General features: G+C 48.3%; 2 protein-coding genes, 1 non-coding gene and 1 pseudogene across 4 annotated transcripts; 2 read left to right on the forward strand and 2 right to left on the reverse strand.

Annotated features, from left to right (window-relative positions):
- Positions 1-701: 701 nt before the first annotated feature.
- Positions 702-4,236, forward strand: LOC123077501 (uncharacterized). Its single transcript, XM_044499779.1, has 4 exons — positions 702-1,338; positions 1,925-2,083; positions 2,501-3,709; positions 3,796-4,236. Exons 1-4 carry the CDS (start codon positions 1,253-1,255, stop codon positions 3,869-3,871), a joined length of 1,530 nt encoding a protein of 509 aa, XP_044355714.1. The 5' UTR covers positions 702-1,252; the 3' UTR covers positions 3,872-4,236.
- Positions 4,237-4,546: 310 nt separating this feature from the next.
- On the reverse strand, positions 4,547-6,366 carry LOC123077502 (type IV inositol polyphosphate 5-phosphatase 3-like; annotated as a pseudogene).
- A 423-nt stretch (positions 6,367-6,789) lies between these two features.
- On the forward strand, positions 6,790-6,860 carry TRNAG-GCC (transfer RNA glycine (anticodon GCC)). Its single transcript has one exon. It is a non-coding gene; the product is annotated as a tRNA-Gly (tRNA).
- Positions 6,861-7,591: 731 nt separating this feature from the next.
- On the reverse strand, positions 7,592-12,948 carry LOC123077504 (probable choline kinase 2). Of its 2 annotated transcripts, none has more exons than XM_044499783.1 (8): positions 12,706-12,948; positions 9,334-9,740; positions 9,116-9,237; positions 8,834-9,029; positions 8,408-8,525; positions 8,247-8,294; positions 8,004-8,104; positions 7,592-7,902 (listed from the first exon to the last, which is right to left on the reverse strand). In XM_044499783.1, the coding sequence occupies exons 1-8, from the start codon at positions 12,848-12,850 to the stop codon at positions 7,789-7,791; spliced, it is 1,251 nt and encodes a 416-aa protein (XP_044355718.1). In that variant the 5' UTR covers positions 12,851-12,948; the 3' UTR covers positions 7,592-7,788. The 2 variants fall into 2 exon arrangements, with proteins under 2 accessions (XP_044355718.1, XP_044355719.1); XM_044499784.1 differs by having other exon boundaries at positions 12,712-12,914.
- Between the last annotated feature and the right edge of the window lie 269 nt (positions 12,949-13,217).

Below are 13,217 nucleotides of genomic sequence, written 5' to 3' on the forward strand. Positions count from 1 at the left end.
AGTTATTCATGCAGGTGGCATGTTTGGGGGCACTGTCGCAAAGCATGCCGTATGTGGATGGCCTATAATTCTTTCTTATTTTACTTTCCGTAAGCCAATTTTTTTGGCATCACCAATAATCATATATTTCTATTCTTCGTCAAGCAGTAATAATGTGTAATGGAAGTTATATACCCCTGTCTGTGGTGGTGGTCATGTGTTGTATACATTATGTTGTAAATCATTATGAAAAACTGATTATATGAGAATAATGGAGGTAGATCCTTAAACTAGAACCGGTAGAAATTATACATCTCCGTGTAGTGGTGTTGGTTGACAAATGTTAATGCAAGTCCTTTATTATTTTTTTCCAGCTGTAATGCAGGAAAATATGCTACAATAGTAGTTTTTTATACAAAATTAATGTGAGGTTTTGCAGTCATTATGATCTCTTTTGAGTTAGCTTGCGTTTTATGCCCAGGCAAGCACACTCTGTTTCCTTATGTTCAAATCATGTTTGCATGTTGCACCGTGTGCTTTGCCTATTCACGGAGAGCAGAGGCCCTCTGTGGCGGTGACCTTGATGGGCCGGCCCGCGGCCCGCGGCCCGCGGCCCAGATGGCCAGGCTGGCGCGAGCACGAGGATCACCGTCCCTTGGCTAGTGGATCCGACGGTCGACGAGATGGCTGGCTCTGGCTGCGCGTCCTCTTCACGGGTCTCTTCCAAAAACCCTATTGAGTCAGCGCACACACAAGCGCCGCCGACACTAGTGAACCCCACCGCCGCCGAAATCGCGCGTTCCGCTTCGCCGCCGACACCAACCGCCGTCGCCAGCGAAATCCCACTCCGTCTCCTTCCGACGCAATGTCTGGATCTGGGGAGCGTCGATCAGACAGCTCCGGCAACAGCAAGTCGTCCGGAAACTCGGGGAAAGGCTCTGGAAGCAAGTCCACTGCCACGAGCAAGGAGACCCTGTTCAGGCTGGGCGCCAAGCCATATCTTCTTCCGTATATGAAGAAACGGGCTGAAGCTGCTGAAGCTGCTGCCACGTCAATCCCCTCTCGGCCGCATGTGCCGGCTGCTGGGGAATTCCCCGAGCTCAAAGATACTCTGGGGCTTTCCAGTGGCTCTGCTAAGAAGAAGCAGCAGTAGCATCAGAGGACTGCGGCTGCGCCTCCAGATCTTATCAAGCCTCCAGAGGTTGATGAGGTTGATGTGCTTGCCTGGCTTGCTGCCTCTGGTGCGCCCCAAGATTCGAATCCGCCTCCCCGGATGAATGATATGGCCCGTGATGCCTATGCCGCCCTTTCTGCGGAGAAGGACCCGCTCAAGCAGAAGTGCTTGAAACTACTTCTGACGTAAGTTATAAGCATCTGGGTCTCTTTGCATTGCATACTGTGCACAATATATGATTACTGCAGTCCGGTGACCCTCGTAGACACAATATATATTGCGACGCTAAGGTTCATAGCATGCACCTTACACTAGAAGCGTTGTTTTTGTGTGCAGCCCCCTGATGTCTCGGATGGTGGTGTTGGATTGTATAATCTGTCAGGAAATTTGATACCCTTTGTGTTTCTAGTTTGAAATTATATGGTTACTGCTGTCCTCACTAATCCTTGTGTGAACACAATTTATATCATGCTAATGTTCATAGCACACACCTACACCATAGGTGTTGGATTGGACCTAGATAGAGTAACACCTTACACTTGTTTTGTTTCACTTTCACTACCAGATTAGTTACACGGGTTCAATGTGGTAGTACACATGGTAGCCCAATTACTATGGCTACTAGTAAGTTATTCAGCACAGAAGAGTAACCACTTGCTGTTCTGTATGCTTTTATCACTGGTATACACTATTCATGGTTTCTTCAGTTTGTTTTTTGCTGCAAACTGATGTGACCGTCCAGCTCACTATCTGTTGCATTTTTTTATGCAGCCATGACATCAGAGGAACCCGAAGTTTCTACCAATACAAGGCATTTGAGCTTGTCCCGAGCCGTTCTTCAGTTTTTAAAATTGACTTTGAACATGTGCTCCAAGAGGGTTATCTCGACGTTGCCATAAAGATTTGGGAGGACAACGAAGCTGGTAACGGGTAAATAACGCTGCATCTTATCATTTACTGCTGCTGTTTTTAAAAGGCCCAGTTGGTCTTTGATGGTTATATTTATATAGTTGTTTCTGTTGTAGTCTATTTGGATTGTTTGTATGTTGTGTTTTAGGATACCAAAGTTATTCTAATTTGCGTATGGTCTTTTATTAACGCAGCTTTGGTTACCTAAGGAAAACTGTTGTGGATTTCCTGAAGACGCAGTGTTTATTTGAGAGAGAAGTCATAGATGTTGTAGACTTGCGTCTTATCATTTACTGCTGCTGTTTTTAAAAGGCCCAGTTGGTCTTGGAGATTATATTTGTATAGTTGTTTCTGTTGTAGTCTATTTGGATTGTTTGTATGTCTCGTTTTAGGATACCAAAGTTATTCTAATTTGCATATGGTCTTTTATTAACGCAGTTTTGGTTACCTAAGGAAAACTGCTGTGGATTTCCTGAAGACGCAGTGTTTGTTTGAGAAAGAAGTCATAGATGTTGTAGACATTGGCTATGATCATTTCCCATTGGTCATGCAACCATTCTCAAAGTACAAGCCTGAAGAACTGATGAAAGAAGACAACAGTCTGTTTGGTCAATCGAATAATCTTGTCAATGCAAGATTTCGTGGGAGGCAGATCATCATAAGCGCCCACGAGCATGCTCGCGAGAATCATGCCGCTGGAAGAACCTGGGGTGGTCATTTTGATGCCAGTAAAATTTACATAATAGAGTTCAGCTGCCATAAAATTTGGTGTCGGATCCTAGCAACAACTACTGAGTTCACTCCAGCAAATCAAGTGCTAGATGTGAAGCAGATCCATAAATCAATGGCTGGGCAATATGAAATCAATGGGAGCTCTCCACCGCATTTTGAATGCCTTCAAGTTGACATCGATGGCCTGAATGCCAACAGTGCTGTAAACACCTCAATTATGGAGTACTTTCCATACCATGTCGCTTTCATGCCAGACGGCGCGAACAAGCATTTCACGGAGGAGCTGCACAATATCACCGAGGGCGTTTGGATGGATGTCGACGACTTGAAAGTGTATAACCACATCTTTGAGTCGGAACTAACTGATGTATCTGATTGGAGAGATGATTACAGCTCCTTAGCTGATCCAGTCCTAAGAGGAGTCTATAATTATGAACATACAGCTCTTGAGATGTCGCAGGGTCAGAGAATACAGCAGAATTTAGCTCAGCCACAGCAGGCCCAGGTTGAGCTGGTTATGCCACAGCAGGTCCAAGAGACAGTGCGGCAGCAGTTCCATGTGGGCTTGGTTCAGCCACAGCAAGCTGAGTATGAGTTGGGTATGTCACAGCAGGTCGAGCCAGTGAATCAGCGGCAGCAGGCCCAGGTGGGCTTGGTCCAGCAGATAGTGACCACCGTGGAGGGCACATCAGAAGCGAGCACGTCAGCTGGAAAATCAAAAAGATTCAAGCGCACGTTGAAAGGGAAGCTGACCTGCAAACGACACCTGCTTGTGCATGTGCGCAGCTACATGGTTGGTAAAAGGCCACTGGTGGGTTTATTTCAAGCTGAAACCTATGCGGCAAAGCGTAATCCTGTGCTTGGAGAAATTTTCAGCCTTCTATTCAAGGGGAAAACCATGCATTTGGGTGGCCAGTAAGAAAACTTCTTAGAATTTGTATTTTGCATCAGTCAGCAACTATTTGCACATTTGCTAACTATTATACTTTTATGTGGAACAGCCTTGCCCCTCTCTTGGTGTTGTACCGTGCCTTGAGGGATACTGATGAGGAACGTCAAGTCTGTCAAGTGAGATGATGAGGATGGCTGAAGGGTGTAAATGGAAGCAGTGCTGCAATAGGAGGGATGCCAAGGTTGAATGAGATGTGGAGCCTGTGGGCTGGTGAACAGAGGACTCAGTAGCTAATGTAGAGGTGTAGACTTAGGGCTGGTGTTAACGTGTCCTTCTATTTTGTTAGACTTGTGGCTTGTATAGCCTGTTGTGTTTTATGAGTTCCATTCTGCCTAGAACTTCTGACATAGGATTCGCCTGTCCTGAATGATGTCTTTCGACTGAATCATGCCTTTGAGGTCCTGTATGTGGGTCTGCTTGTCCTGTATGTGGATCTGCTTCTCCTGAATGAGGCCTTGTCCTCACTTTGTGATTGTCTTTGAGGCTTGAACCTGGTCCTGTGTTGTTACAAATGTTCCTAGAGAAGATTTATACATCATGCCTTTGTGCTTTAGTTTTTGATAGGTCACGCTAACCACCAGACACTGGAGCGGCTGTAGAGTGCAAAAATGTATCGACTCTGCTTTCTTACTGGACGCTGAAATACAATCTGGACTGCTCACATCTCAAACATGATCTCCCAGTTCGGATCACCCAATCAGCTAAGATCAACATAACACTAACAGTCTTGCCCTGAAGTTTATGCACGCCACAAGTAGTCGAGTACATTTTCAGCTCATTCAGCTCAGTGAGGGCACACATCACAGTTGCTGACAGTGCTCAGAGCCTCTATGGACACACCATATATACACTGAATTAGGCAACATTCCATGGCATCTCAGGATCAAGACGGAGTCCAGCCAACGATCACTCTTGAAGCAATGGAGGTCAGCATTTCTCCTGCGTAGCAACTAGCATCAGTGAAACGTCGCCTGTTGCTGATGCATATTATTATGTATGTAAGAAAGATGCCAAGACTTCCCTAGCTATATTTTGTCACCGTAGTATGTGATCCTTGGCCTATGTATGCACCAGGTGCAGTTGATTATTGTTAACACTATTTATGTTACATTAGAGAATTCTAGGTGAAGTTGTTTCATTTTTGTCACAACCTGTAGTTGGATCTCCGTTCTAAAATTTATTAACATCAGAAGCACCACGGGTATAGACCTGGGTTTGATTCCCGGCTGGTGCAAGTTTTTTATTGTTCACTGCGGAAGAACATGTTCGTCAGTCAGATCACGGGGTGATGCATTGATGGATGCAATTTCGTAGTAGTATGATGTGAGCGTGCATGATCAGTTGATCACTGACTCGAGGTCGTAGATGTCTCTGGGCAGCTCGAGACCGCCGGGGCCAGCGAAGCGCGTCCGACGGTGGATCTCCTGCACGTCGGCGTTCCGCTTGAGGAGGTTGCCGGGCCGCTCGCCGGCGGACAGGTGAGTGCACACGAAGCAGAACATGGTCTGGTAGATGGACATGCTCGCCGACACCGACCCCTTGTTGCCGATGTAGCCCATGGCGCCCACGCCCACCGGCCCACGGCGGACACCTTGATGTTCTGGACGCGCCTCCGCAGACCGCGCCGCACCCAGATCGTCAGGAAGATGCCCACCATCTGCTTGCTCACAATCCTCACAAACGGCGACCTGAAACCGCCCTTCTTCTTGCCTCCACGCGCGGCATCGCCGTCGAGGTCAAGGTCGAGGTCCAGGTCGGTGACCATGGCCGAGCAGTCGTCGGCGGCGATCCTGGACTTCATAAACGACCTGTGCGCGCTGAACGATCTCGGCGACTTGAACGACGCCGATGACAAGGACGCGGTGGCCATCAGGTCCAGCGGCTGCTCCGGCCAGGCGAGCCCGATCCTGTCCGTCTTGCTCATCGTCTTCAGGAGCGCCCTCTGCTGCGCGCTTGGCTGCTCGTCCACCAGGTCCTCCATGGCCCCGAGCATCCTGGGGGTGGCGACGACGTACCCCTCGGGGTGCACCGGGAAGCTGAAGGGCGCGTCGTCGTCGGTTTCGGTGTCGGTGCCGCCGGGGAACAACTCGTCGGAGCCGTCGCGGGTCGTAGTGGCCGGGTGGCTGCGGTACCTGTACTTGGGCCTCGAGCAGAGCAGGACGGCTGCGTCCGCGTGAGCGTGTCGCGGATGAGCGCCTCCCACGCCAGTGCCGGCCGGACGTCCTCGGCGCCGAACACGTTGCCGGTGTTGAGCGGCACCACCTCCTGGAACCGGAGCACGTACATGTCGGCCTGCTCGCCGCCGGTGGTGCCGAGCCACTCGGCAATGTCCAAGCCTTCCGGCGGCTCCTTGCAGGCGGCGTTGTAAGTGCCAATGCAGATCCTGCAGGAATCCATCAGCTCAGCGCCATGCCACCGCGAGAAACGGAAAATGCGCCGCGATCGTGCCGAACAATTCGATCGTACCTGAGCTCCTTGCCTCCTTGGTGTTGATGTACTGCGCGCGCATCGTCTCCGAGTTCCTCCGCCGCAGCTTGTACGGCGCGGCGTCCAGGCTCTCCTCTGCAGATCGTTCAAGAAAAACAGGGTGGTGCTTCATGAGGAATTACTCTGAATTTTGCCTCCGATTAGTACTACTAGCAGTTCAGAATGCAAATTTTGGCAGTGGTAACACGTAGCAGGTGTTCGATGGTCAGAAACAACGTCGATCAGGGTGAAAATGCGCAAAATCAACCAGGTCAAACGGAACTAGCTTGTCGTGCTCATGCGAGTGTACTGTGACACGATCAACACGGCGGTCGTGCCATGTGGTTGCACCACATCGCACCCTCTCGTGAATCTTGTTTGCGCAGGCTGCCGCTGTTGCCCCTAGAGGACTATGAGAAACAACCACACATACCTCTCATTTGTACGGCCTCTCAATCGTGGAGTACAGTACAATTTACTCAGAAGAAGAAAACACAGTCGCATTTTTGTAAACCATCTGTGAATTTTTTGGGAGGTTACGCATGTGACATTGCTCAACAAATTGTTTACATCATAAGCACCAGTGGTCTAGTGGTAGAATAGTACCCTGCCACGGTACAGACCCGGGTTCGATTCCCGGCTGGTGTATTTTCTATTACTTTCTTTTATGCTCGTTAAATCGCTGTCTTCTACGCACTTGAGCATTTCTAGCTGCTGAGGCCACAACGTGCTTCAACAGCTTCCATCTTAACATGGGAGGAAAAGAAGTTACTACTGTATAAACTCCTTTCCATGTACTGCGTTCTACTGGATAGCCGGCGCAGCAAAGCCAACGGTGAAGCACCGACTGAGCAGTACTCCCTCCGTCCAAAAAATACTTGTTATCAAAATAAATAAAAAGAAATATATCTAGAACTAAAATACGTCTAAATACATCTTTTTTTATCCATTTTGATGAGAAAAATTTCTTAAAATGAATAAAAAAGAATATATCTAAAACTAAAATGCGTGTAGATACATCTTCTTTTATCCATTTTGATGACAAATATTTCTGAACGGAGGAGTATCTTGCAGCGATCACGGCCGGCAAGTGCGACACGTCAGGCAGAGAGAAAAAGGAACAGGGCAGCGGTGAAGAGGCATCAACTCTTTTCCGCCTGCAGCAGCATCCACTCACCATCGATGAGAGGATGCAGCACGGCAAACACATACGCATCCGGTGACAAGGGCAGATGCAGCAGCATCTAAGCCACCGTCCACTGCAAAAAGAACCCACCTCCCGGTGACCATCCTTTGGACAGTCATGGTTTCAGGGTTCACAACACAATATCTTCATGAGCAACCCAAGAGATTCTTGGAGGCATGAACGATGTAACAGGTGACACGGAAAGAAGCTTGTGTAAAACCGTAGAATCGACTATTCTGCGCAGGTTTAATTACACGACACGGTCAACTACTAGCCTAAACGATTTGCAACCAAATTGGCTGATGAACAAGATTCAGTCACAGGACTCTACAGAGCTACTCGAGAGGCGATGGGTGCTATAATAAGAAAAAGAATGAGCCATGCGCGTGATCAGCTGGTTGGGTTGCAGGCTTGCAGTATTCTAGGCTTCGTGTCCCAGTACTGGTCGAACCGATGCCTCGCGTACTCCTTGTACTCAAAGTCGATGTTCTTGTTCACATGCGCCTGCGGAGATAGAGGAAGAACCGAAAAAGCAGTCAGCCTTGATAGATTGATTATTAACACTGAGTAGATACATTTCAATTGCCTTCTGTTGTGGAGCTTACCGAGACTATTCCCCAGAGACCCCAGAAGAGATGGCTTGTGAGACTGTACTTTGCAATCAAGCCAAGCAATGTTTCGACTTCTACATCGGATGTGTTTTCTCCTGACAAACAAAGGAAGCATTTAGGAACAGCACACTTGAGTGATGCACTAAAGTAGTTTTAGCGTGCAATCATGCATTCTGAAGTATTCATCACATTTCCAGCACAGCAGAGTGTGGTGTTCCCAAAGAACTCTCCAATTACCTGAAGAACTAAGGTAAGCCTCAAGAAATCTCCGCTGTTCATCCACGTCTGAAATTAAGCAGGGGTATCAAACAAGTAATCAACATGTGATTTAAAAAGTGTGAGACACATAGCCATCCATTATTATATAATTTGGTACATTTGGTTATAGAAAAACTAACCAGGATATTTTGTAAAGTCCATCACGTGCGGTGTATCACTATGATAATCAGCAGCCATCTCACAGAAGTGATTCGCAATGTCGAACGCAACAGGGTTAAAACTGGCGTATTCATAGTCCTGAAGGATAGGGAGATTAACAAAAGTGCAATCAGCTACAGAAAATAAACAGGCAGACCAAACTGTCAATGTTCCTGGAATCACTAAGCAGCACAAAAAAAAAACGAGGCGACCATCAATAATAGAATTTTTATATTTGGTGCTCTTCTAAATATGCAACAAGGTGCTAGTTTATGCTTAAATAAGGATTGACAAATATTTATTGGTAAGCAGTATTGACTATAACCATAATTGAGAATTTAAGTAAGCATTCACAAATATATGTTGGTATCCATATAAACAAGGTCAGGTCGGTAACAACTACTTACGATTAAGGTCACTTGTCTGGTCTCTTCGTATATCATAATGTTGCCATACTGCAAATCATTATGGCAAAATACTACTCTCTGATCGACCCCGGACAATACATTCTCCAGCTCCGCAATCTCATCGCCGAGCGTCTCCAACCGCAATTCCCTGGCCTCCTCAGTCGAGCACCTGCTGCGAGCTTCCTCAAGCCAACGCCTGATTCATACAATGCCCTGCAGTTAGCTTCTGGTCGCACATCTGCCGCCATAGCATAAGAAGGAATCGCAATTCACCAAGCCTACCTCAGCCTCTGCCAGAGTGAGATGTCCTTGGGTCCAGGCATGTCGAGCTCGTGAAACTCCCGCAGCTTCCTGGCAATCAGGCCGGAAATCTCCGGGTCGCGCAGATCCGGCGCCGAGAGCGTCTGGGCAGACAACAATGCCAGCCACATCAGAAGGAGAAATGGCATTACAGTAGGAGCAAGGAACAGCAAAGGAATTGCGTTGCGTACACTACATACCCTGGCGTTGATGAACTCCTCGACGCGGCCCTGGGGGAAGCGGCCGAGGAGGCGGGGGCCCTGGCCGTGGCGGGACATGCACTCGAAGGTGCGGACCTCGTCGGCGCGGTCGAAGAAGACCTCGACGCCCTGGCCGTAGATGCGCACGAGCACCTTGCGCGGGTCGCCCTCGCCGCCGGGCCAGGTGATGCGGAAGACCTCGTTGGTGAGGGCGCCCTTGAGCTGGGACACGACGAGCGCGGCGGGGTCGACGTCGGCGCCCCAGAGCTCGCCGGCGAGGCGGTGCAGGATGCGGCGCGCCTCCGCCGGGATGCGGTCGATGCTGGAGCTCCGCCGCAGCTCGGGCCCGGCGTCGGCGGCGGCGGCCATTGGCGGCGGCGTCGGCGGCGCGTGGCGGAGCGGGCGATCTGCGGGGGGCGGAGGGGGGCGTGAGTCGCTTCCCGTTGAGTTCGCGAGGGCTGTTTGATGGGGAGGGGATTGGGGTGGTGGGGTGGGGTTTTGGGCGCTGGAATGGCCGCGGGATCGGATCGGATCGGAATCGGGATTGTTGCTGGGGGAAAGCAGTGGCAGCTGGCAGGAGAAGCTTCCAGGGAGAGTTAATTAATTGCACGAGGAGCCACGTCGGCTGCTACGTTGCGCGTATGGTGGACGCGTGGGAGGGAGGGAGATGCGAGTTTCATTTTGAGCTTTTTTCTATATAAATATAAAGTGCATCCACGTTGGTTGTAACATTTTTTATAGTGCAGGTTGTAACATTTTCTATTGCTGCAGCTAATGGTAACTAAGATAACTATATTCATTTACCAAGTGGCCAGCTTGGTAAGCCTATCAACAAAAAATTGCAATCAAAGATAACTATATTCATTTCCCTACAAAATAAAGTTACTTAACTATATTCATTTATGTCCCAGCCTTTCTCTCTCCTCTTTCCTTTCAAGAGTCACTACAAGGCTCCAAACACCTCTCCCCCTTCCTTCGACAATGTCTGCACTGGGAGATGCAGATAGTGTTGTTGCGGTATATACTATGAATAAACTATAATAGGACGATATAGGCGGGGCTATAAGAGATATCACATCAAAAATTTGTTTAGTTGAAGGGGAGAGGGAAAAAAAGCGGTTTGTAGATTTACAGTGAGCTGTATGGGTTCTAACATCCTTTGTGAGAGAAGCTGGACCACACATTAATGACATGACATGTATAACTAACCATTTTATTAGATTGGCTACAGGGGACATGGCAACTTCATATAGCCAGTTATTCTATACTATTAACCTTGTTCCAAGATATTGACGATGCATTCAAGAAGAAAAACGACGTCCATGGGCGTCATTACCACCAATTGAAGGCAAGGTTTCACTCGACTATGCATCACTAACCACCTGCTTGCGATGACAAGGACAGGTTAGACCATGACCACCACCACTGCCCCACCACGCCGAAGAAATGCCAACCCCTTGCACCATCAATCACCACTACCACCAACAGAGTTGAACATTGGGGCCTAGATACATTGCATACTGAGCCGCCCTGTAGCCCCACATGCCACTAGAACTAGCTGAAACGAATGATTTCGAGCACTATGTCGGGATAAGATCCACGAGTAAGCCTGTGCATGAAAACCGAAGACCAAACCATAAAGCTAGACACTGAACCCGCAAAGACCTAACTAAAATTGGTCATCAAAACTGGAAGACCGAATTAAAATCGGTCCGTCAGTCTTCTTCTTTAGATGACCGAATAACCCGGACAGACTGAGTTAGCACAATGTCACAATTAGAACAATCCCCGCTCTTATCGGGGTGTTTATGGCATAGTTACGGTGCATACACCTACTACATACACATGTTGTCTGAATTTGAATTTTGGTTGCATACACTTGTTACAAATACCTGTTGTCTAGCTGTGCTTGCATACACCTATACCGTGACGTACATGAATCTGAGTCGTAGCATGAAATTTGGTTTGTTCGGTCCGAACCAAACACCATCCTATAAAGACCGAAGACCGAATAGTGAAGATCTGAGAAGACCGATTGTAGAAGACTGAATTCTTGGAAGACCGAACCGAACAAACCGAAAACACGAACGCCCAAGCTTACCCATGAGCACCCACTGTCCCTCATGCGTCGGGCCGACCGTAGCTCATCGTGCTTGACCTCCCCACTACAAGAACGAGGAACGCCACCACCAAACCCGCCATCCCGGCTTCCGCCGTCTCTTCCCGAGCGGGCTGCCAACCGCGGTCGTCGCTCCGCGCCATGAGAGACAACCCTCCCCGCCGTCGCCGTCCGCAAAAACAGGTTTCTCCAAATCTCCTGTCGGCTACAGCGAGAAGACCAAGTATGCAGTAGGGAAGGACGGGGACGGCGGCTAGGGTTTGCCTGTGTAGGCCCCTTGGATTGGTCAAAATAGTCTACAAGCACCGCACAGAACCATGATAAGCTTCTATCAAGTTGCTAAACTCTATGAAAAAGCTACAGAGGTGGCGTTCCCTAGGAGTGATTTTTCTAGAGAACACTCTCTGGTACGTCCAATTCCGTGTGTGAATCTGAAAGCATTGACATGTGGCAATTCCTGTTCGCTCCCATGCACCCTCCTGAGGAATGACGCAAACATTCGCGCCCATACACCATCCACAGGGAACGACTCCATGTGTAGCATAGCACCCCTATGATGTAGAATGGCAACTACTTAGAAGCATGTATGGCGATTTTTATGTGTAGCATGGAAATTCAGCCTGTTGCAGCATGCAAATTCCCGAAGGTTTTGGCAATTTTTCCCTTTTTCTTTAGCCTGACAGTTATTTCTGCTGCATCATGGCAAATTCTTAAATCACATGGCAATTTAGTCTACTGCAGCATGGCAAATTCCTGATAATTATTTTGGCTAGCATGACAAAAAAATCAACATGGCAAATCTTTTTGTAATAGGATGGCAAATACATTTGTTATACCATGATAATTCCTAAGTGTTCGCTGGGAGTGGTTTTTAGGGAACACTCCTTGATAGCGCCGTTTGCTGAAACAGGCCTCCTGCAGAAATGTTCGTTCGCTCAGGTGACCTCCCCCTGAGGGAAGGTCGTCGCGTTATTGGTGTCCAAAATCTAAGCTCTAGAGACAAGGTAGCATAATATGGAGTAAAAACGAGAGTTCCTACTTCCCATTTTCTCTTTGTTTAGAAAGATAGTTCATGTTTAAAATTATATTTTAAAAACTGGCTCAAAAAAATTAAAGATTAAGAAAGCAATCATATCCACCCTGCCATCGTCTCTCTCACGCTGATTTTACATCGCTCAGCACAGGAACTAGCAATCAAAGAACCAGCAAGGACCTGTTCGATGAGAGTTGAGCAGATGAGGAGGGATGAGTACCATTACATCGGTTGTTGAAGGAGACGGCGGCGGTGCCGGGACGTGCCTGGCGGATCACCGGCAGACGAGAAGGCCACAGCACCGACCATCGTGGCCGCAGGGCTTGAGACATTGCCGCAGCGGGCCTCTGGCCGACGGCGACCATCCATCCAACCAGTGAACGAGATAGCAGCTGAAAGAAATGGCGAAGATGCTGCCCGTGAAGTGTTTGGTTGGAGACAGACAAATTTCTTGTCGGTACCGGATAGTGGGTCATTTCTTACTGGTCGCGTCAGTACCTAAGCACATGCGGTCCGGTCGCTCCAGGAGCAAGACACGCCTCGATCAGCACCAAGCAAATATTTACTCGATGGGCTGGGATCATCACAAGCATCCCGTAATCTCACGGTTGCAGGACAGCGCCTCAAAAATATACTCCATCTGTTTCTTTTTAGCCTCCATATAAAATTTGTCTCAAGTCAAATTTAGTAAAGCTTGACCAACTTTATAGAGAGAAAAAAATCAACATTCAC

The sequence above is a fragment of the Triticum aestivum genome, chromosome 3D (assembly GCF_018294505.1).
Source record: "Triticum aestivum cultivar Chinese Spring chromosome 3D, IWGSC CS RefSeq v2.1, whole genome shotgun sequence".
Lineage (NCBI taxonomy): Eukaryota > Viridiplantae > Streptophyta > Magnoliopsida > Poales > Poaceae > Triticum > Triticum aestivum.